At 43.3% G+C, this 24422-nt stretch overlaps 1 protein-coding gene across 3 annotated transcripts in view; it reads left to right on the forward strand.

The window, feature by feature from the left end:
- The window catches only part of FAF1 (Fas associated factor 1), a 177196-nt gene extending 165763 nt beyond the window's left edge, over nt 1-11433 (forward strand). For 2 of the 3 annotated variants that reach the window (XR_015698574.1, XM_009461274.2), the window contains one exon: nt 9196-11433. Coding sequence is in view for 1 of the 3 variants with exons in the window: in XM_009461274.2 (XP_009459549.2) it covers nt 9196-9279 (84 nt within the window). In the remaining 2 variants the exon portion in view is untranslated. The remainder of the gene's footprint in view (nt 1-9195) is intronic. The other variant, XR_015698573.1, reaches the window with a different exon arrangement.
- The last annotated feature ends 12989 nt before the right edge of the window (nt 11434-24422 follow it).

The raw sequence follows: 24422 nt of genomic DNA on the forward strand, positions 1-24422 counted from the left end.
GGATTATTCTGCATTTCACCCAGTGCAAACTACTTCCTTCAAATAACCTACTTTTAAACTCATTAGGTGGTGTTTAAACTCTTTAAATACTTCATGAGAGTTATCTGTCCAGGACCATCTCTGGCTTTTAACATTCTTTCCCCTAATCATCATCTTGATGGAAAGATGGGAGAGATGCTATCGTGAGAAACGATTCATGCAGTGTCATGGTTATACCTGATACCACTTTTAGTAACTTCACATAAATCAGGAAAGCAGCTTAAATATCTGTCTTATGGCAAAGGAGGATTTCAGATGAATGAAATATTTTTATGGTCTGTTCAAAAAATTTGAGAATGTTTTTATAAGTTCAGGGAAAATTTAACATGTGATCCATGTAATTTTTTCAGTCATTTCAGTTACTGATACTTACATTTCTTACCACATAAAATAGTACTCATTTGTTTTAATTTCCATAGTTTAAAATTTTTCAGGTCAATATAGATCTGATGGTGGCATGTGTTTATCAGCTCTGATCTAGTTTACACAAGGCCACAGCCACCTACAAAGGTAGACGTCCCTCCTCTTGTCATTTACAACTGTCCTTTAGTCAATACTACCTGCCCCCGTCTTTCCTCTCTTTTCAGGATATGTTGTTATGTTATTTATTCAAGCAGTTATGTTTAGTTAAGACACTGAGAAGTTGCCTAAGCAAATTGGCCATACCAGACTAGCATGTTCCCATGCCTCTTTTAGAAGCACGATTTCTGATCGTTCTTCCTGATGACTTGTAACAGTAGAACGATTGGGTGGATTAACCTTGAGCGCAAGAGGAACGGACCACGTATCACTGCAGCCAGAACGCTGAAGCATTTGCAACTCCTAGGTTTTATTGCTTTTAACAAGTTTGTTGCTCACAAAGAATAGTATCACAGTCTTTCGGTGAGCACCTACAAAGGGAGTAGGTGATATTCTTGCCCTACTGAAGCCAATGGCAGTGCTTTAGAGAATATTGAGTAGATTTTGCTTCTTGAAATGTGGTTTACTTTTGTGGAAATATAATTTCCATATAGGTAGTCAAAAATTCTGTAAGTATTACAGAAAGATTTTTCATAATGTTTTCTTCCAAGAAAGACAGACTTGATCTATCTTTTCAGACCCGGTGCCTTTGCATAAGTAACTATGATATCCAAAGAGAAAGATTAAAGCCCTTCATGTATCAGGTCACTGAAGGGAGACGGAAGGAATGTCTTCCTCAGCTCGTAGATGTAAGCTTATTCTAAAAAGAAATAGAATTATATTCTATAGGTCAATATAGTTTCTGATCTCTTACAAGAACTCTATCTGAATGCAGAGAATGTTTAACCAATTTCAGGAAATAGGTGTGCATTTCAGATGAGCTGTTTTACTTGAGACTCACTAAAGCAAACAAGCATTCACCACAACACTGAATACTCAATGCAGTATGTGAACTCTCAGTTGAGTCATCCTCATTAGTTAACCCAATGACTAATGCCAACCATGTGATTAATATATTCCACCCTAGCACATCCCTCTGACCAAAAGTGTTCTTTTATTCAGCACTGCCCCGTTTTACAAAACATTTATTTCAGGGGAGGCGCGTTATTGTTCACAGGAAGATGCCTTAGTTAAGCCGCAGAGCTTTGGTGTTGCATATGGCATTATCCAGCGTAAACTGGGCTTAAGGTATTTTGTACTTTTTCCCCAGAACTTACGCTTAATGTCAATTTTGTGTGGGTTCTTTTTCTCCTCGTAGGAAGAAAATGTAATGATAAAATACCAATAAAGAGCCTTTGTAATAGTATGATACTAAGAATGCTGTGTCTGGTTACCAGAAAATTTAATGATCTCCTGCTGTTTTGGTAATTGCATAAGTAATACATCAGACTAAATCACCAAAGCAGTCTTAGGCGTGCTTTTTATTCTACTTACCTACCTACCAATCACAATGTTATACTGTAGATATCATTGTGGTATCTGAACATCTTAATCCTTTGAACTTGTGATAAAAATCCTTTTGGATTGTTTTTCCATGCAGTTATAATTAAGTGCACATGAATCCAATCCTGGGTCACATTCTCCTGTGAGTGGCTGCGTTCACATCGATTCCCCTTTGGGATGTATGCAAAGCAAAGTTCTTGCAGTGCATTTGGAACACTAAATGTATTTATATCTTTTCAAACTTCCAGAAGATGTGGCCGTTGGCTTCCTTTCAGCTCTTCATCAATATCCACAGTGAAAGCTACAGTATTTCTGGGGACACGATCTTTCTTCTCTGTAGCTAGCACATTTCAAAATAATTAAATACATGAATAATTCTTAGTTCGATATAAGCACGCTGGCAGCACTGCCCACAAGTAACGGACTGTTTTGCTCCTTGACACAGCAGAAAGGATGCTTAACATACAAGTGCTCTCATCTGTAAATGCCGATACTTAAACCTTTTCTCTACTCAGCAAGAAAACTGAAAGTAAATAGTGTGAAGGAGTGGGTGATGGAGCTCTTCTGCCCGGAGGTCCTTTGTCAGGAAAAGACACATTCCAGGATATTCTGTTGGCTTCTCTTTTCCCAAGAAACCACACAAAGAATTCCTAAATAGATCAAAGATTTCAAGCCAGAAAGAAGGAAGAGAGGAAAGCAGAAAAACTGAGGAGAGCTTTACACCACCTTCCTCTTCCCTCAAAATCTGAAGTCCTCCAGTCTCGGAGTTGTTGGCACTGTGGAGACGCGCATCGTCTTGTTCAGTACCTGCAGATAATTCCTCTGACTGATGCTAACTTCAGCTTCTTGCTGTCAGTGTATAAGGCAACTTGTGTAATACTTTAGCACCATCAATACCACAGCAACAAAAGTCATATTACTGAAGGAGACTCTAATTAATTGAAATACTTTTGTGTTTTGACTTCTCTTGCCAAAATGAAAAAGGGTATTTGTTATTTTGTCATTGAAAATTAGCTGTTTCAAAGGCTAGAGGAAGATGCATCCTTTTTGTAGTGATTTTTCAGTGAGATTAACTCTTAGAAATAAATACAAAACAGATATTCAGTCGTGTTAGTAACTGGCCGTATTTTGGCCATATTTTTGGGGAGTACTGATCACTAAACAAAATTTCTGATCTTGGGCTAAAAACAAGCACAGAACTACCTCAAAGCTACCCAAGTGGAACTGCTGTACACAGCATTTCCTAACGTCTTTTACTGGAAGGTAGATAAACTCTCTTTATATTTTTTCTACAACCCTCTGTTAAAAAGTCATGGGATTTGGGTAAAAATCTGGGGGTTTTTTAAACATAATTAACACCTGTGATTGTATTTAGTTTTGGTGCAAGAATGTTTACTGTTTGTGGGTTTTTTAAGCTTTGTTCCACAAACATGAGGTATTTTTCCCAATTGTAAAAAAATCAGGTTTTCGTGTAGAATTGTTAATGCATAATGTTGGACTTTTTAAAAGCACCAGATAGTCCAGGTGTCACTATATAAATATAGCAACACTGGGTTTGGGCTTATCCCTATTACTTACACTGTCCTGCCATTATGCTTAGTATTTTATAAAACAGAGAACACAGTTGCTATCTTAATTTACTGTCTAAAAAGCCAAGTAACGCAAGTCCAGTTTATAAGCCTTCACTGATTAAAATCTATGCAGCAGATTCTTTTCTGATATAAATTATGTTAAGTCAACGAAAATTTAAACTATGTAAAGATTGGTGGCATCTCGGGTATCTCGGAGAGCTGCACGGCTTTTCTAAGAAAGTGGAAAGCGTGCTAAAAGTAGAGGACATAACATCACAATTTTCTGTTTTATCAACATCTGTTACTTTGCTTAGTAAATTTATTTTTTAAAAATGCTTACTCTAAAATACTGTTTTGAGAAAATCTCTTCCGAGAAATAAGATAATAAGAGCATGACATATCTGGATTAAAGCTTTGTACTTAGAATGAGACTAGAAGTCTTTTACTATGACATATTTTTCCTTATTTGTGATGGCTTTCTTCAATTCAGATGTAAATTATCTCCAAGTTTATTCAACTAAAGCAGATCTAATTGCATATATTTCTATAAAGTAACCCTACTTTTGTTTGTTGCTCAAGTTGAGCATATTATCCGTATAACCCATAGATATTTCAATAGGTAGAAAGGATTCACTGTATTTGTTTGTGTGTCATTCTGACATATGGGTTTTTTTAAACAGATCTAGTGCTTTACCAGGTGTGCCTTTAAGTAATTTCTATTGCATTTATACTTTAGGAGGATTAGGAAAGAGAGTAAAAGAACCCTTTGTCCGTTAGATTCATTAAATGTATTCATGCGTGTGTAAGTGGCATAGAGGCTGTGCTACTCAGGAATCAGATCCTTGTCCTAGGGTGTAGAGAAAGGTGAAGGGTGTGATATTTACTGCTTGTGTAAGTGTCATAATAATTGTGTATTCGATTCTTTACTTTTAAATGACCTTCCTGGGCATTAAGCCATTTTTTTGTATTTATCTTTTCCCTGCAGAGTTAGGGAGGGTAAGGAACCACACCTTTGAAATGGTAAAAGTACAGCTGTTCAGGATGTGAATGTGTAATAGAACAGATAGGTCAGCAAAGGTGAAGATAGAAATACAAAAATTGTTCTAGAAGGAAAAAGACTTTGCTACAAAAACGTATTAAAAGGTTGTTTAAACTAGTATTAATTTTCATTATTGGGTCATTAAAAAAACCAAGGAATCTACTCAGAATAAAGTGTAAGCAGCTACTACATTCTTACAGGAGAATTACAAGAGTTAACATTACTGTCTTTTGAGTTCGGGCATCTTAAATTATTCAGACTTCAAAGTGCTGCAGAAGTACTTCAAACCAACTAGCTAGTGCTTAGTTGAAATAATTACCACAGAATTCATTTAAACAAATACCGTTTAAAATGATACATTTCCTGTGCACCAAACCAACACCAGTTATATAATGAAGCTCTTTACATTAAAAGATGAAGTCTTGGCTCCGGTGCACCAAACCACCTGTAAAAGAGTATCCCTAGTTGGAAGAAAAGTACCGTTTTACCAACTTAAATGTATTTCAGTGAAAGCGAAACACTTCATAACTCAATGGCAAGATCTCACACTGATAGAAATAAGGTCCTGTTACCACCCTCTGGTCACGTTGCTAGAAAGAGTCTTCCCTGAAGAGAGGGGAGTGTTAAAGTCTGCATAGAAAGTCATTTGCCTGAAGATGAAAATTCCCAGGGCACTATCTGCTTTGGCTTTGGGACAGCCCTGAAAGCGCATGCATGTTATTCTACAGAATTCTATGAGCTTGAATATCAGTAATTTTGTGGTCACTTGAGTTATACTCTCTTAGCATCTGAACATTGTGTCCTTCCTCTGCCACCCTCCTCACTATGTAAATTTGGAACAGCTTAGAGCCTCTTTTTAAGGGCCTTTAGTTTACATTTCGTTATAAAGTACTTACCTTAGCAAAACCACAACATATATTTCAAAAATACATTCACCTCATCAGCTGGTATCACCATGTGACGTGTGAGTGGACTCTTAGAATGTGACTGGTAGAAAGTCAGGTATTGTAGGACTTGAAAATGTAGAGAAACACTATGCTTTTAGCATTTGCTTAGACCTTTGACAAATGCTGAACGCTTAATTTGGTGGATTTTGCAACCTTAATGAAGAAAGTATTGATTTCACCACATGAGTACCTATGTAATCTCATTGAGTTCAACAGGATCAAATCAGATTCAGTATATAAACACATGCTTAAATGATTTCCTGTGTAATTGCCAACAATATAAAAAAATCGTTAAATAATAATGGTGTAGGGGTTTTGGACAATGTAACTTACATAACGTGCAGGGCTGTTTTGAAAAGAGCGCCATGCAATGACATCAGAGCAAAGGATTGTCAGCACTGAAGTTGACTCCAGAATTTATCCTAATGGTAATGAAACAAAGTATGCAGATTGAAATATGAAGGTATTTTAATACTTTGCACTATGAAATAATCCACATAAATTTATTTAAGTGAATAAAATTCATTAAAACACTACATTGGACACACCTTTGTGGGCTACAGCTCTTCCAGGGCCCTCTGATCTCTATTATATATCATTCTTTGGTTTCTAATTCTGTTTTAAAATACTCTAAGTTACAAAGCATCTTAGGTCTTATATTTCATATATTTACAAGAGAAACCATTTCTTTTGTAGGAGGTGTGCTCACTAATAAGGCTTCTATTCTTTGTAGTAAACAACATATTTACAAACCACAAATAACAAAGTAGAAGCTGCAGAAGGGTTATGGTGTGATAATTAAGTACAATGGCGACCCGTATGAACAGAAAATGCCAAGGAGCTAAAACAAAGCAACAACAGCTTTGTTTGTTGACAGATGTAGGAGCCATATTGTTAGTTAATTGGGTAATGGTGTAAACATTTGCAAACTCTGCTGTCCCTCAGTGAATTAAGCAGCACACTGAAATTATGGTGAAAAGCTGCACAGTCCTTTTGCTGCAGGTACTCCAAAATGCTTTTAGCTAACCTTCTAACTATGAAGACACTCAGGAAGGGGGACATCATGTGTTGTTATTATTTAAGGTACTTGAAGTTTGCAAACCTTGGGGTTTGAACTAGGATATGTATCTTGAATTACACTCAAGTGAATAATAGGTTTCCATATGGTTACAGTCTGCAAGATTGTGTTCATTGCCTAGGCTTGCTTTTCAGATTTTTTTTTCCAAATGTAGAAGAGACTTGTTCTGTCTTTCCTAGCTTTTCTTGAAAAAAAAAAAGGTTGCTGGATTTGAAAATAGAGAGGTCTAATTAGATACTGGCTTGAACTGAAAAGAAGGAAAATTGCTTCTCAGGTGCACAATACCTCATGTGCTGTGAATTGCAGAGACCCCTATTTACCTCGCTTTCTGTGCCGATGTGCAATAATGGACTGTAGCAGAATACAAAAACATTAAAAAATGCAACAAGATACTTAATTAGCATACTTCTGTAATCACAAACTTAAATGCACTACTTTGGCTGTTTTTTACATAACGGGTTTGCTTTCTTAGATAATAACCTTTCAATAATTTAAGCAGCATCTGTGCAGGAATGCATAATTGGACTGTAGATAATAGGAATCTAAAATTGAGTCTGGTTTTTATAAATTATTTTTCTCTTCAGACATTTAGCAATAGCTCACCGTGGTACATGAAGTTTAAGAAAATAAGCTCCTGCTTTGGGAATCAATAATGCATCTCTTTTTTCTTTTTTCTTTTTTTTTTTTTTTTTAATTCTGTTATTTTTTTTAAATTCTGTTGCAGCCAGAGAGGTGAAATTACATTGATTTCGATGGACTTAGGAAGAGATAAGCTTTTAATATTTGTTTAAATAATGAATTTTCTGTAATTATCCTATAAAACAATGGAAATACAAATATATTTTCAGTTTGCCCGATTTAGCTGGGGGGGAGAGAAAGAGGAGCAATACTGTTTTCGTTAATTGGTAACAGAATTAGGAAGTTATGCTTTTAAGAAAAAAATACATTTAGCATTTCGTATTAATTCATAATATTTGGTGTGCTTGACGCCGAATGTTTTCAAAAAATAATTTTAGAAAGCAGTGGCATGATATGATCATAGATAAATTTAACTTTGGAAAAAATGTTTATTGGTGTGCATTTGCATCTAAACCTATAGCATAAGACTAATAATCTATTATTCACTAGCAAACTTCTGATAACTAGTGTGCCCACACAGCAAAATAAACTAAAATAGAATTACCAGGGAAAATAAGTTTAAAAATGGAAGTGAAATACTTCAGATTATGGTAAGATTAAAAGAAATAATGTTCATCTTTCTAGCTGAAGCTTTGCAGTAGTCTTCTGAAGGATGTCACAGCGTTGGCATGTAAACCTGAATGTCTGAAGGACACTAGGACCCTTGTTGCCATTATTTTGTCTATATGAATAATTATATTAGGTAATATATACAATTAAATTTTATTTTCATAGAAGAGATTTATCCTATAGGCAGCAGTCTAGCTTCTAAACAGAATCCAAAACACAGAAGTTTCTTGCTGACTATAATCTGAGAATTGCTTACGGGGCTTAGGTGAAAATCGGTAATGGGATAGTCAAGATGTTGAGCAGCTTGTAGGGTTCGGTGCCGATATCCAAAAGCTGAAGAATTTTGGCAGTAATGGTGCAGATAGTGCCTGTATCATTATTTTCCAAATTGCATGGCACTTAACTCTCACTGGAATTCTCCTGTATGCTCACCTGCACAAGTGATTACCTAAATACCTTTACAAATCCAACGAGGAGTCAGGATTCCAGGGAACGATCCTATAATATAAACGTACACATGTAAGTGTCTACATAAATGATATATAGACAGATAGCATGTATAACGCATAATACACACGTGCATAATAAGTATACACTTCAATAGTTGAGTTGAGATGCAGTTTCACCATACGGTGAGCTGATTTAGCATCTCGCTCCCAATGAGAGGAGGAGGGCCCTGCTTCCTCCCTTCTACTTGCTGCTTAGTGCTTTTGCTGCTTACCTTGCACTGGATTTGGTGTTGACTGGACTTGTGTGTTCACCAGTTAAACTCATTAGCATGACAGAAAAATAACCAAACACATAAAAGTGGACAGTTTTCTCCCAGCCTCGGTTCACTGAGGTGGCTGATAAGCATCAAAGTGACTGAAAGTTAGGTGCTTCACCATGTGACTTGGAGCAAGGAAGGGAGTAGGAAAATAAAGGCAGAATAAGTTTCCCCTTTCAAAGGGGAGGTCATGTTGGATTGGCTATGCTGCTTGCACCATCAGTTTGATTGAAATTTTAGCATACTTATCTGGGACTACAGTTTTATTTTTCATCTTAACTCATGTGTTCTAGTAATCCTTCCAAAAGATCTTAACTTTAACAAACCAGACATATTCACGCATTGGTTTATGATGGAAAAACAGACCTTCTTGGAATCAATGTCATGGATTCTCTTTATTATTATTATGCTTATTGTTATTACAAAATAATAACACACAAAATACAATTTATATTTCTTAATCTGCATCCTGGGAATTCATACGCACAACTTCAGTTATCCCTGACAGAAGGACTCAAAAACCTCCTCAGTGAAAATCTGCCCTGTGAAGATAAACAGTTCAAAAAAGTCTACTTACACCTATCTTCTTGTTCTTATCTTTACAGGTGACCCAGCTGGATCCAAATAAATCATTACTGGAGGTAAAACTGTATCCTCAAGAAACCCTTTTCCTAGAGGCAAAAGAATAGATCAAACAAGATTGTAGGACTAATCATCCTTTGACAAGCCAGAGGCACAGCGTCGAAAGGAAGACTTCTGTCCATGCCACCTTGTACTATCATCCAACTCAATTCAGTGTCACAACTTTGCCTCTTGCAAGAATCCTGAAAAATTGAAAAAACATAGCTACTTAAAGTTTCACATACATGAGTATATGTTTCCAACCTCATTTAAATGAGCAGAGGATAAAATTCTGCTATGAACACTGAACATTATGACTCTGTTGCTCACTTATCATCCAGCTTTTGTTATAATTAATGCACTGTTAAAATGTGAGTGATTGTTAAGTAGAATTTTTACTCCTCAAATGCCCCTTTTTCACCAAGAAATCTTGGACAATTCTGCCTGTACTTTTGACACTAGAATGCTGTATATTTGATATCTCGCTGAGCCAGTGCTCTCATATATATGCATTTTATTTCTGTGTTTGAATTTCTACTTTGTCAACTAATTTAAAAAGGCAGAAAAAATTAACGGGACATTCTCAGCCATGGAAATTTAACAGTATTATAGTAGAAAGCATATAATTTTTGTTAGTACTTTCTGACTTCTTTGATAAGATGTAAGGTTTTGTTTGAAGAATATAGTTTGACATATATGCGAGATATTTATTTACTGGTTCTGCTTTGGGTCTCAGTTCTGATTCAGTTTAGGAAGTATTTTCCATTACATTGCAGTGTGTAAAACTGCTTATTGCATGATGTGAATATTTAAGTAACATTAGAAATGGCCAGTACCAGAAACCTGGTATCTTGCCAACACTTCAGGAATCAGCTGATATTGAATATCAGCTGTTAAAAACCTTTCAAATACCAGATACAAAAGTTCTTTATTTCTCATTGTGAAAGAAAGGGCAGTTCCCGTTTTAGCAGTTTTCCTTCATTCTGGCACTTGTTTGTATCCTATTACTCTGCTGTTCTAAAGCACCTTGTTTGTTTCATCAAACAATGAGTATCTTAAGAGGTGGTGTAATAAGAAATCTGCCTTATTATTGCACACTTTGGACATTTTAACAATAGATTACTGATCCCGTCTCAAATTAAAGAAACCCTAGTTCTCTTGTCTGAAATGTATGCACCAACTATCTGCTATCTGATGTGGAAAAATCTGGTACTTTAAATTTCTCAACCACAGAATGAGCATACTGAGTCTAAGATCATAACGTACACTTGATGCCAAACCTGCATCAAAGCTGGTTTGGGTAATTTTTTTTGCTTTTTTTTTTTTTAGTCTCTGGGCTTACAGGATAGTGCACAATAGCACTACAGAATCGTCATCTGCTAATCAAACTTCTTTTTTAAAGCCTGGCACATTGTTTTCCACATATGTTTATATGTAATTCATAGTGTTTATCGTAGCAAAATGAGTTCTGATTTGCAAATTTTATACTAAGCAAAACCCAATTGCACACATCTTTTAGTCTTTCCTTTTTTCTTTCGAAGGATGGTGATAGAAAGTTAAATGTATGCCTATTATTAGGGTGTTAGTGAAGCCGATATATTGTTACCTTTACCAAAAATGCAAATTTCTGAGCGGGGACAGCCTTATTCTACCTTTTGTAATTCTGTACTTAGCGAGTGCTACATCAGACACTTTTAGAAGTGAAGTACCTATGACAAACAAAAGGTTTGGAAGTGTGAGCAAATTCTAATCATTTGCAGTTCACAAATAAAAGAATTCATAGCCAACAGAAAGATAAATGTATGTGTAATGGAAAGCTGAATGCAGACACTTCATTCTGAACTTTTGTTTTCTTACCAAAAAAAAATCCACTATGTTTATTATATAAGAAATTGACATCATAGGTTGCAAATTGGGGTGATGCTGTTTCTACAAACAATCACAGTAACACATACAGCAGGATTTTAAAGTGATGCATATCTTTTTTTTTCAGATTAGCTCTTCCTTCTAAGCTGGCTATTGAGGAAAGGAATTGCTGAAATACTGCTACAGAAAGCAAAGCGACCTTTCAGCTAACTTGTTTATATTAATCTGTTCTGTTTAACTTTTGTTTGAACTCATCAGGCTGTTTCCTCTCACTCAACTTTATTTCTGTATTTTGACTATATATTCTTTACTTTGATACTAGTTTCATAAAGTTATTAAATGTGGCTTGAATATTTGTTGAACTTGTTGAAGTCAGTGCTCCCAGGGTTTGTTTGGCCTTTTTTTTCTAAACTTTTTTTTTTTTTTCCCCCCCATTTTGTTCATATTGCAAAATACACTGTCATTATCAAAACGTTCTGGTGATAATTAACTGAAAGTGTTCAAAGTGGTGGCATTACTGCCCTCTGATATAAAGATATCAAGATCAGTATATAGGGATCGTTCTGCCACAACGTAAACAAGTGTATCACTCTTTAAATAAAACATTTATGGTTTTGGTCCTTAAGTACTTTGGGCCTGATTTCAAGAAGCAACCATCTAGAGTCACCTTTCCAAATTACACCCTCAGTGCAAACCAGTCCCTGTGTAGAAACATTAATATTCTATGCCATCATTTTCTGCTCTCCTAAACCATGGTATTCACTTCACATGCTCTGCTGACACGGTTAATCCTCTAGTCAGTCTACAGGCTAATTTTGTAATTCAGTATTACCCTAAAACTGTAACACTTGCTACACAGCGTATCCCTGATTCTACCTTTTTATCTTCAGGTTCTTCACATTAATGGATTATCATTAACGTGATTAATGCATTAGTTTTAAGTCTTAAGGAATTACTGTTAATGAATGGAATCCTGTACGATGTGTCGGCTTTCATTATTGGCCTTCAGAGCAGTACGGTGGAGGTGGGGTGCTCTCTGCCTTTTGAAGAAACTTCCTGCCTATTGACATTGGTGTTTGAAATCATAATTAGAGAATATGCAGAACACAAGTGTTTGCTCTGTATTCTCTGCATACGCACTCTTAAATTTAGTGAGAGTGCTGAGGGTGTTTCTAATGGAGCTATGTTGGGGGTTTTCTTTATTCTTTTTAATGTAGCAAAAAAGGACTTTGGCTTTCGTAAACTGTACCTACTCAGTGACATTAGAAACTTAAAATAAATTTTCAATTACAGTAATATTTCTACTAGAAATTTATATGATTTAACTCTTCCGTATGTGGGGAAAAACGAAATCGCCATGACGCAGATTCCCAGAAGGACTGAGCACTTTGTTGTTCAAGCCTCATGTCCAGACTCCCTGAACAATGCACAGGAAGATTTAGGTGCCTTAAAATGGGGTCCACAACAAGCAAAAATTACATAAGTAAACATAAGTAAACAAAGCAAAGCAAAAAACCCGCATGTGAAGAGTCACTACCAGGCAGAACCAGAAACTGGTTAGAGCGGTCAGTGGCAAATGCTACAGATGGAAGATGCCTTGTGTACGCGGTTCCTCGCTGGAGCTAAGGCTTCCTGCTCTCTGCGGGCCCAGGGTGCCTCCTTCCACTCGGGGTTCACAGCACTGAGACCATACATCAAGGTAAGCACCAAGTCCTTTCTTCCAACATTTAACAAAGCACAGGATACGTTTTTATTTCGAAACAGTGATGGTGGCCTTCTCCTGGGTCTCCCCTGCAGTTTTCACTGAATTTTACTTTACGCTGCAGTTTTCCCGTATTGTGAGTCATATGGGCCTGAGCAGAAACAAGCCCCCATGTCAGACATTTCAGAAGACTACTTCAGCACCACCATAGTACAGGCTACTCTTAATGTGTGTACTCACTCTCTGCTGTCACAGCTGTTTGCCAGCCAAAGTACAGAATTCTTTAAGCTCGTTGAGAGGGAAGGGGCAAGCGAGAGCGCCAGTCTTCAGGCTGGTTCAGGGTGCTTGCCTGGGATGAGCTATCCAGCCCTCTCCAGTGACTGTTCATTGCAGTCACTGGTCTTTTCAGACAAATGCCCTAGGAGAAGAGACTGAACGTTGATTCTGCACCCTAGTTAAATTTTCTTGTTCTACTTGTATAAAAGAGAAGGCAACAGCAGTAGCCTTAATTATTATTTTTTTCTGGACAGGTCATGAAAGCAAGCAGGAATTACCATATATTGTACGCAGCGTGACCCATTGTTCGCTACCTGAAACCATTTCCTCGCAGGTGACAGAGATGAAGGAATACCAAATTTAGCACTAAACTTGTCAGGATCCAGGCAGTTTTATACTCAATCTGGTATAGAGCTGCCGTGCTGCCAGAAGAGCCACCTCTGCCCCCATCTCGCACTGGGACTAGGCAAACTAACCTAGTTTAAAACTAACCATTTTTTTCCTGGAGTAGTTTTCAGACTGATCCGGCTCGCTGAGTGGCTGTATGTACACCACCACCAACAAAAAGCAGGAGAAGGTGGAGCATGCAGGGGGTGAGTAACTGAAGATGAGAGGGAGAGGAAGGCAGGGCTGCTCTTTCTGACAGCAGTGCTGATTTATGTGGCATTACATTGATCATGGTTCTCAAAATATTTTTTTGAATGCCTTGTTATTACCTTTAAATTTTACATTCGCTTTTGAATTTCAAGCAAATGAAACAAGTGGTACTAAACAAGTTTTGCTATCTGAAGTTTCCATAAGTTTTGTGAAAGCTGGCAGTCCAGAATTCAACAAATAGGAAGCCGGACAGGAGGTACCGTGAATGTGTGCAGTGAGGGTAAGGCTCACGCTAGATCTAACTCTTACTGGTCACTACAGACCTGAGAGAGCAGCCCGAGTACCCTACCTGCAGGAAAAAAGTTTCGACAGTGTTTAATGTCTCATCAGATACCAGAGAATTCGCTCCTTAGTCGGGGCTTTTCTCTGTGGATTCTTTTATGTGTTATAAAGACTGAAATCACGCTGCAGCCTTAATATAATTCAACTAAAATGTCATTCAACTGCTGGTTATAGAATGTGTTCCTGTTCATTAGTTCCTGTGCTCACAAAACTACTGGTTAACACGGTCGTTATTTCGTACTTACTACCAATGAGTTTCATTTACTATTTTTCCAACTCTGTGTCTTGACAGTCTTCCACGGTTCATTAGTATTCACTTCCGATACAGTCATCTTGAATGAGTTTGTATCGTTCATTAATATCATCACCTCACTACTGATAGCTTTTTCCAGATAATATGTGAGTACCTTGAATAACACAAGTTCCCACACAGATCCCTGGGGACACTGCTGGTATCCTTTCTCACTGTGAAAACTGTTGCTTACTGCTTCCAGCTATCAATCTCTGAGTAAGACTCCCTTTTTTCCTCAAGAAAAGATGTTTCCACTGTAGTAAACATCACTGCAAATGACTAGCTTAGTTTTCCTGCAATTGGCCTACTTTCATTAAGTACTCCTTTTACACCCTGAGAATATATTAGTCCAATTATCTTTCTGTCAGGCTTCCTGTTTCTGGTATTTTTAATGAACTTTTACACCTTTGGCAATTGTTCCCGAAGGTCTGTCAGCTGTTTAGTTTTGATTTTGTGTCTTCCAAAAGTTAACTTTCCACAGTCATGTTCTTTTCGGTTCTCCACATTTGAGTCTGTCTTTCAATTGCATCCTTTCATGTGCTGGCCAATACGGCTCAGCTACTTCTGGTGGGCCTTCTGGAGTCTTTTTAAGTAAGATACCTATCTGTGCACTCTGAGGACTCTAAGACAGTGCCTTCAAATAGTTTTGATGACAATCTTAGTGTTTTACCTGTGACTTAATTTCCTTTTATTATCTTCCTCTTTATGCAGTTTTCTTCTTAAAGAGAAATACTACTCTGGTGACTTTTTTTGCTTGGTTTTTTTTTAGTAAAATAGTGAATATAAGTTTGTTTTCATTTACCTCAAAATGTGTTTTTTTTATATCATTTTATTTGCCTCTAGCTTTATTTAACCTGTATTTATTTGTCACGGTCCCCATTATCATGAGTTGCTATCATTCATAGGTATTTTATACGTTGTAACTACAGCACCCTATTCATGATCTTGTCTTTTTGAAATTTACTGAGATATCTAATTTGTTGTCATTTGAAACCTCCCATTCTGTTTCAGCCATTTTAGAAGTTTTAAAATTATTCTAATATGTACATAGAAATATTTTTCATTTTGTCTAGGTCTATTTGCCTGGTTTATATGCCCTGATTAATTAGGACTTTTGTTGTGTAAGGAAAAGCAAGCATTTCCAAAATGTGGTGGCAATTGAGAAGGGAATTTTTTTTTTTAAAAATGACAATTATCAACTCACATCTACAGAGGACCTTAATAAATTATTTTGTGGATCTAACTGAAAAAATCTAGGGGTTTTTTTAGAACTTAAGGTTAACCTGTGAATTGCAGAGAACAGTAAAGTTGCTAAAAAATACTTCTACTTTTTCAAGGTTTAGACAAAGGTGAGTAAGACACTGTGTGACTGTTGCAGTATGCTCTAATGCAGAAAAAAAAATGAACTGTGGCTTTCAAGACTACAATTCCTTGTAAAGTTTGTTCAATCCATTTTAACTTTTAATTTACCAATCTTCCCTAGTCATAAGAAAAGTGGTTTTATGCACCTGTATTAAAAGCATTAAAGTACTCTCACCTGGGAAGTCTTGGTAGATACAAAACATTCATTTTATAAGCAATTTCAAGGCAAATGTGCGGTTTACTCCTTTGACAATTACATTACAGCTATAGCATTCTTTCATCTTTCCCTGTATTTTAGATGTTTTCAAGTGTATTTTTTCCTTCAGGTAATGCTTATTATCCTATTTGCCTTCTTGTCATCAAGGAATCACTATGCACGAGCAGTATTTCTTATCCATCAAAAACCGCCAAATTCAACAGAATACACATTCTAACCAGTTAACCCTTTGAGAATTCTTAATTTTGCTTTACAAACAGCCTCCTAGTTTTATTCGCATTTATCCAGCTGCCATCATAGTCTACTTCTGGAATCAAACCAATTCCTTGTGAAATTATCATAGTTTTCCAAAATGAATCAAAGTGGTGATCTGATAACTCTACTTTTTATTGAAACAAAAATGCTGCTAATAACACAAATAATTAAGCAAATAAAAGTTAGATTAACACCACTGGATTCCATAATCTAGTGACTGCTTGATGCCTGCTTTAAGATTCACTGAGGTCAAATAAAAAAATACTGTAAGATGTACTTAGCTGCTACGGTTCTTAAGAAATGGCACAGCACAACCAATTGCACTACGTGCCAGTCATGCTCTCTGTGCTGAAAGAGGCAATAGTATTAAGAGTCACCACGTTGCCTTTATACCATCCTGTAGTAAAATAATTTCCCATAACCAGACTGAATCCTTAGGAGACCAATTAAACTAACTTTATGGCAGTTATGCACTACTGGGTTGGTGAAAAGGGGCTGGTCACAGCAGGGTAAGAATCAAGCTCATAAATGAAGAGCAGCCAAAGCAGAGTAGTATGAAAGAAGAACAACGGAAATTATACTGTCAAAAAAGCTGTTAAAGAATAAAGTGTCATTACAGAAATATTAACTTAGGTTTGATCTTTGTATTTAAAATTCCAGCTTCTAATGGATTCCTTTTTCCAATGAATTGTTATTCCCATTCTTTTAAAAACATTATAGAAATTAATATTTTTTTATAATTACTTGCTCATGAGAATCTTATAGCAAGGAATTTATCTTCCAAGAGAAAGTTGAATTGATTGCCCTCAAAGTGTAATGTGAATTTTTAAAAAATCTTTCAGTTACCATAACCACAGATACTTTTAATTACAGGCAACCCACTTATCTCAAACAGAAAATGGATTTTCAGGTTATTTATGCACCACTAGGAAAAAGGACTAATAATTAAGTAGGTAGGGTTCATATGATTTTTAAGCACAGAATAAGGCTGAAGTCTTTATAAGCTCTGTACAACATAATAGTATGTATCATTGCTTAAGCACTGTAGAAAAATATTGCCTCCTCCCCGCTAAAGAGGAAATAAATTATTTTACAGGGGAAAAAATGTTATTAATAATGAAAAAGAGGCCCTGATCTTCCAAGAAAGTATTATCCAGACTTGGAATTACATGAGAAAAATATACTTAAACATAGACCCACTGTAATATTAGTCTCAAAATCAATGACAAATTCTTAGCATGCTATCTCAAGGGAAGAAAGTCTCTACTGCAGCACTAACCACCAAAAGAGATGGAAGAGTCCTTTTGATGGAAGATTTCTTGGCAACCAGTTTTTCCTGTCTGAAGTAATGAAAACCTCCAGAGCTCAGAGGAAAAAGCACAATAGTTCTTCACCCAAAAGAAAATAAAGGAAAAAAAAGTTTGCACAACTTCTTCAAGCTCACTTCCCCCTGCCACGGTGATAATACTGTTCAGTGTCCCATAAATTCAAGCTTTTTGCGTAACCGTTAGATAGTACTGTGTGCTTAATGGGAGAGTGTAACTGGTACCTGAGAACTAACCATTCTCTGTGTTCTCATCCCATGGTTTTAATCTATTTCAAACACCACCTTTCCCATCCTTTCTCATCTGCAGAAACCAGCTGCCTTTCTGTCCCTCTCTCAAGCTGCGCTCCGGTTGCTGTTAGCAAAAACTATGCACGTGGCCAGCAATCCCTGTCACTCGCCATGGCACCTTCACTATCGCTTCTCCCAAAGCCTCACAACCAAGTGTGTGCTTCACACCTAAGTCAGGCCTTTTTCTCCTCCGTGTTCTTGGGGGGCTGACACCAGGTTTCCTGGCCGCTCTACCAGGAGATACCTGGAAGCACCAGGTGCAGGCCGCAGCGGAGGAGCAGCGGTCGATGGGCCACCCCTGAGGGAGCCAAAGGCCACCTCAGCCTCGCTGCCCTGCTGGGCCATTCCTAATTTCCAGGGCCCTTTTTGGCACGCAGAGAGATGTCCTGAAAAGAGCAGGAGACAAGCCGCTGGCCCCTCTGTTAGCGACCAGGGCCGGTAGTTCGTCCGCCGGTGTCCCCCGGCTACGGCGGGCGGGCGCGGTTAATGGCCGGAGGAGCCGCCATCGAGGCCTTCCCGCCGCCGGTGGGTGCGACGGGGACCGGCTCCCGTTCAGGGCTCGACAGCAGCGAGGGGCTCCAGCGGGGCAGTGAGGCGGGAAGGCGGCAGCGACCGGAGCAGGGCAGGGGCTGCGCTGGGATCCGCCTGTGCGTGAGGGGCGCCGGAGCGGGACGGCGCGGGGAAAGGAACCGGCCCCGCTAGCGGCTCCGGGCCCACGGCCCCCTCCCGGGCAGCCGTGTCCCCTCGGCCGTCGCCGCGACGGGGACTCTCTCGCTCCTCCTGCCCGCCCGCAGGCGGCACTGGCCGGCCGCTCAGGCGGAGTTCGTTTCCTCAGGGACGGGCCCGCTCCGGGGTCTCTGAGGGGGATGCGCCCGGGCTCGGCGGCCGCGGCGCTGAGGAAATGGCGGCCGCGGAAACGGCCCGCCCGGTGTCCCGCGGCCGGGCCCCCTCACCGCCTGCCCCACCCGCTCCTCCCGAGGGATCTGCCCCGTAGGGTGCGAGACACCCCCGGCACCCTCCCGGCACAGGCCGGGATCAAGCCCCAGCGGCAGGCCGGGAGCCGGCGGCGCCATGGCGAACCGCGCCTTCGCACCTCGGGGCCGCCGGGCTCCCCCGCCGCAACGTCGGCGCGGAAGAACGGGGCGGCGAGAGGAAACGCCTCGCGCCCCGAGCGGGTGCCGTGCCCTCAGGCAGCCGCCCGCGCCCCGCCGCCGCCCCTCGGCCCCTCCCGGCCGGGGGGGAAGCCGGCGGCGGAACAATCCCCGCCGGGCACCGGAGCGCCGGCGGCGAGCGGGCGGGAGCGGAGCGGCGAGCGGCCAGGCCCCGGGCCGCGGGGCGGGCAGGCGTGAAGCCGCGCACCGGTCAGCGTGCCCCCGGGAGCGCCTCGCCGGGGCCGCCCGGAGCAGCGGGCAGCCGGGGCCGCGGTGCGAAGCCGCTCCGCGGGCTCTCCCTTTCCTTCCCGCTCGGCGCAGAGCCTCCGCGGCCGCCCCGGCTGCGCTGCCGGCGCGGAGCTGGCCCCGCACGGCGGCCCGGCTCTGCCCGCACAGCCGCGGCGGGCGGTGCCCGTCCGCCCCCGCCAAAAAATTAGCGAAAATTAATAAAAGAAGGATCAAAAAGGGGGAAAAAACTCCGCTGGAGCGCCGCCGCCCGTGGCCGTGCCTTTGGAGAGCGTGGGGCCGGCGCGGCGGCCTGTGCCCTTCCCCACGGGCGTGGGCGGAGATGGGGCCGCTCGGCCCTGCGGGGGGCGGGGCGGGGCACGAAAATTATAAAAATTACTGGGGGAAAAAACAAAAACAAAACCCCCAAACCACACGGAGCCGAAAGCCCTGGCATTGCCCCAGCGCTGCCCGGTCCCGCAGGGCCGATGGCAACGGGTGCGGCGTGGGGCCGGGGCTGAAGGGTGCCGTGGTAGGTTGCGGATGGTCCATCATTAACTTAGGAGAAGCCTGTGTTTGCGTAAGGGCCCCATTAAATAGCGCATGTTAACTGTAAAAAGAACACAAGAATTATTTTTTTCCCTAAGTGCGTGTGGGTTTTGATGATGCTATTAAACCGGCTCTCCTCTCCCGCCCCTCCGCAAACACTCTCAATATGTCTCTTTAACGATATAGGTTGTATTTATCTATCGCATTCCGGCAGGATCGTTAAGCTCCTGAGCTCCTAGGGCAACAAACATGCAGGGGGGGAATCCTCCGGCAAATCCGACTGGAGCTGTCATGATCATGAATAAAAATAAAAGGCTTAATCTTCTGCTTTCGGCTAATGAAACAATTTAGCCTCCAAAATATGGAAGCGCTCCGACGTGCGGAGCCGGGCCGGGGCAGGGCAGATGCGGGAGCCGCGCGGGGGGAGCTGCCCGCACCTCGGGCTGCCGGCCGCTGTCACGGGTGGGGGCACGGCCCCGCCGCCCCCGCCCCGAGCGGGCCGCCCTGCCCCGCCGGGCATGCGGGAGCTCGAGGGTTTTTAATTACGCTCCTTCCCTTTGCTCCCTTCATTTTTCTGCACCCTTTGCAAGCGAGACACACTTGGAATCAGAGTGGTTGTGACATTTTGGTGGCAGCTTATTGTGCGGAACACTTAAAGTTTAAAAAACAAGCCCCATAGAAGTTGAGGGGCTTAAAGCAGCCCCCTTTGTGGGGCAAGACATAGAGTTTTGATTCTGGACAATGGTGTTTCTCAAATTTCTTCCAAAAACCTGCACCCCATCTGTGATCTCAATGAAATCGCTTTTCTCTCTCCCTTCAATTCATTTGGCAAAGGCGAAGCAGATGCATGGGACGGGGTCTGAATTTTAATTATTAGGTTTTACCTGAAACAAAACAGCAAATCCTTTTTACCATGTGTTTGAAGTTAGGAGACGGGTAGAGGAATATAAAATATAATTAAAAAGCTCTCGGATCGTTAGGGAGCTGACAAGAGCCTTTTTAATGAACCTCTCGGAGCGCCCTGTAGTGAATTAGCAGAGCGGAGCTTTCCTGAGTCATTCTGCCTCTGAACTGCTGCCTCCCCTTTACCTGCGTGTGCGTGTCCGCCTGTGTTTCCACGCCGCAGGCCCGCGGCTGCAGGAGAGGCTGCGGCACACGCGTGTTTTCCCGCGCCACGGCAAGCGCCGTTTCCACGCCGGCTCCCGGCGGAGCCTTCGCAGCCACCTGCAAGGTGATGGGAGCGGGGGCAGCCCGCCCCCCGCCGCCCCCCGCCCCGGGCCCGCTCCGCCGTCCCGCGGGGGTCTGCAGCGCTCCCCAGCGCTCCGCGATCCCGGGACACACACACCACACACCCCCCGCCGCCCTCCGCGCATTATCTCCAAGTGCATTTAACCATCAATAAGGTGCGAAGGGAAAATTGTCTGTCACTTTAATCCATGCCCGAGGGGCTGGGAAATAAAAAGGGAGAAGGAGAAGGAGGGAGAGAGAGAGGGAGAGAAAAGGAAAGGTCTTAAAGAGCCTAAAACGCTGAGAGGGGCTGTGGGAATGCGGGAGCCGGGCTCCGCTCTCGCCTGCTCTCCCGGCCGCCCCTCGGTTAGCGATAGGCGCCCTGCACCGGGGAGCGGGCGGCAGCGTTGCCTCGGAAGGTGAGCCGGCCTCCTCACGGAGACGGGCCGCTCCGCCGCGCCGGCGTCCAGCGGGGCAGCCGCTCCGGGCGGCCCCGCCGTGGGGCCGGGGGCGGCGGGGGAGGCCGGGCTCCCTCTGCGGGAAAGGGAAATTCCTGCCCGCCTCCTCCGCCTCCTCCTCCTCCGTGAATCCGCTCAGCTCGTCTCTCGGCGGCGGGTGGGAGAGGGGGAAAGCAGCGGGGCGGGGGGGGGGCCGGCCTCGGCACCCCCGCCGCCCCCCCCGCGCAGAGGGCTGCCCCCCGGCCGGGGGCGCCTGGCTTTCCCCCCTCGCAGGGAGAGGCTGCCTCCCCCCGCCCGCTCCGCTAAAGCGATTAAGCTTTCTTTCCCCTCCCTTGGGAAGCCCCAGCCCGAGTCTCAGCCAGACCCGGGGGACATCAGCCAGCGCCGAAGGCCCGGGGGACGGAATCCGGATTTTTAATTTTTAGCTCCAGCGCACGGAGGGGTGGGGGGATGGGGGATTTTTGTGTGTGTGCGCTTTTTTTCTTTTTTTTCCCCTTTCTGTGTGTCTGTGTGCGTGTGTGTGTGGATGGGCACAAGCTCTCAGAGAAAAGAAATTTTAGAGTAACAACTAAAGGCTTTCTTGTGCAGTTATTTTAAGGGCTTTGTTCAGTGCCTGAAGGGGGATGCGCCCATTTGTTCGGGAGGGGATTCATCACATGCCCCTTTCATGTGAACCAGAGGTTAACAACCTAATGAGCACTTGGTGAAGAGATGAAGCGTGTAAAGAGCCCGATTTTCCCAAATCCTGGGCTGCTGTCTTGGGGATGTGCTACTCTAACCTCTGCTGGGCTAATAGTCTCAGCACTTCCAGCGGGGAGGCCCCGGGAGGCAACCGGGTCCAGCCGCACTCAGGCAGGGCAGCAGCAGCGAGCCAGCCCCTTTCCAATACCCCGCCGGGGAGCCGGGGGGGCCCAGCCCCGCCGCTACATATGTTGGGTCAAGTCTCCCCATTGTGAGCGTGTAAAAAGGTGTAAAAACTCAATCATCTGTAGCTTTTTTAAAGGGAGGGCTTACCCTGGATTTGTTGCATAATGGATTGTTAAAAAAGTAGAGGGTTGAATTAAAACTGTTCCCTAGTCACTTTTAATTAGACCACTCTATTTAATTAGCAAAGTTGAAACATGCAATTAAAATTAGCTCAGTTTAGCACATATTAAAGGAAATGGGGGACGCGGCTCCGGCTCATATTAAAGCGAGTCGGAGGAGAAATGGCGGAGAAGTTTGAGTCTAAGTGAACTGACTCTGTAATTCAGCAAGCGGCCATCTGTTAGAGGACCCGCCGTCCTCCCCTTAATTACGAACCGCTCCTAATGTCTCTCTAATGACCGTCCCCTCAACGCCAGTGCAGTAGCCGCGACCAGCGCCGTTGGACGGTGCAAAGCAAAGCACTTGCAGAGCCCGCATGCGTGTGCGTTTGTGACATTTCTGGTTTCCAAAAGCCCGCTGCTGGGCCCGGTGCCGGGTCCGGCGGGTGCCCCGGGGGGGTCGGGCGGCCCCGGCCGCCCCCGCCGCCCGCCCCGGGTGCGGAGCCGGGCGGGTCCCTGCGGTGCAGCCGGGGGGCTGCGGGGCGGAGAGGAGCCCACGCAGGAATACGTGGAGCCCCGATTTTCCCTTATTTCCTTCCACAGACCTCTCTCCCTTGTCTCTTTTTCCTCCCCCACTGGGAGCCGGGAAATCGAGTTAATAATGTTTCAAATACTTGAGAAGTCCGGGCTAACGGGAGCTCCGTCTACCTTTCCCCGCTCCCGGATCCGAAGAGGTTGCCTGGACTAGGAGGAATGTGCCTTTTTCTTGGTGGGGGGGAGGGTAATTTTCATTCTTGTAATATTGGTTTGGGGATAATTACTTTTAATGTCAAAAAGATTTAGTTTAATATCATCTCTATTAGGCTGCTGGGCGGATAATTAAAAGTGAAGATGATAGCAGCAGGGAAACAGATGGCATTTGCTTACTTTGATTCAGTAGGTAAATAATGAAAAAGTCAATGGCAAACCCCCTAGAACAATTGAAACCTTAAAGAGCACTAACATTAGCAGGTACTTACAAACTGTCTTCCGCTAAGAACGAGATGAAAATACACTAATCAAGAACTATATTTCTCTGGGATGGTTGCGGGGGCTGCGCTGCCTCCGGGCGTGCGTGTCTGCCTTCCCCTACACGGCAGCCAATAGACGGGCTCTTTTTAATTAAGATTTTACTACTGTAATTGGGGGAAGATGCAGCAGCACCGTTCCATGCAGCCCTCGCAAACTTTTGCAAGGGAGCAGGGATACATAGGAAGCCTTTAGGTGAATCAAGTGGGAGTGAGGAGAAAAACAAACACCGGGAAGATTGGGTCTTCTTAAAAAAACCAACCAAACAAAAAACCACAAAAAAAAAAAACCACCAACCCAAAAATCGTCTCGTGTTTTATCGAGCTGACCCCGATGTGAGCACTGAGTCGTGGGCGCCGACTTGGTGCGTTTCTGGAGGCTGCCAGAGTCAAACACATCACGGGGATAATTAAGCAGCGACCGGGGCACCACGCAACGAAACGCGGCGTTTCTTCCCGTTCCTGTAGCGAAGTAACGTCGCCTTTCACGCGTCTGGAGGGCGCAGGTTGCCCAAACCGGGGGCGACGCCGTGCCCCGTAACGCCCGGCCCTGACCCCCCAGCCCGGGGGCTCCGCGGGGCCGGCAGCCGCCTCGCCCCAGCCCGGGCAGGGCTCTCGCCCTGGGGGGACCCGCTCGCCCCGGGCCCTGGAGCTGGCCCAGGCGCCCTGTGCCAAACCTGGGCTGCTCCTCCGGGGCCAGGCGAGCCCCTGCGGGGGGAAGCAAGGAGCTGAGTCCCCGCCTCGGCTTTGGGCGGTGGTGGAAGGAGCTCCCAGAGCCAAGCTGGGAGCGAGACGAGTCTCGGGGGCTTTAAAGTTGCATTTCGCTGGGTTGGGAGGAATTAATTTCTCTTTCCTCGTAACCTCGCGGCGTCCCGCGCCGGTTCCCCAGCACACCCGCCCGTGCAGCGGCAGCACGGCTACTCTGTGGCTTCCTAAAGCAACCCCCACCACCCCCACCCCCCCGAGAAAGACACAAGAGCAGGCA

The sequence above is a fragment of the Nipponia nippon genome, unplaced genomic scaffold (genome assembly GCF_047370975.1).
Source record: "Nipponia nippon isolate SJK-2023a ecotype South Korea unplaced genomic scaffold, ASM4737097v1 scaffold_5, whole genome shotgun sequence".
NCBI lineage: Eukaryota > Metazoa > Chordata > Aves > Pelecaniformes > Threskiornithidae > Nipponia > Nipponia nippon.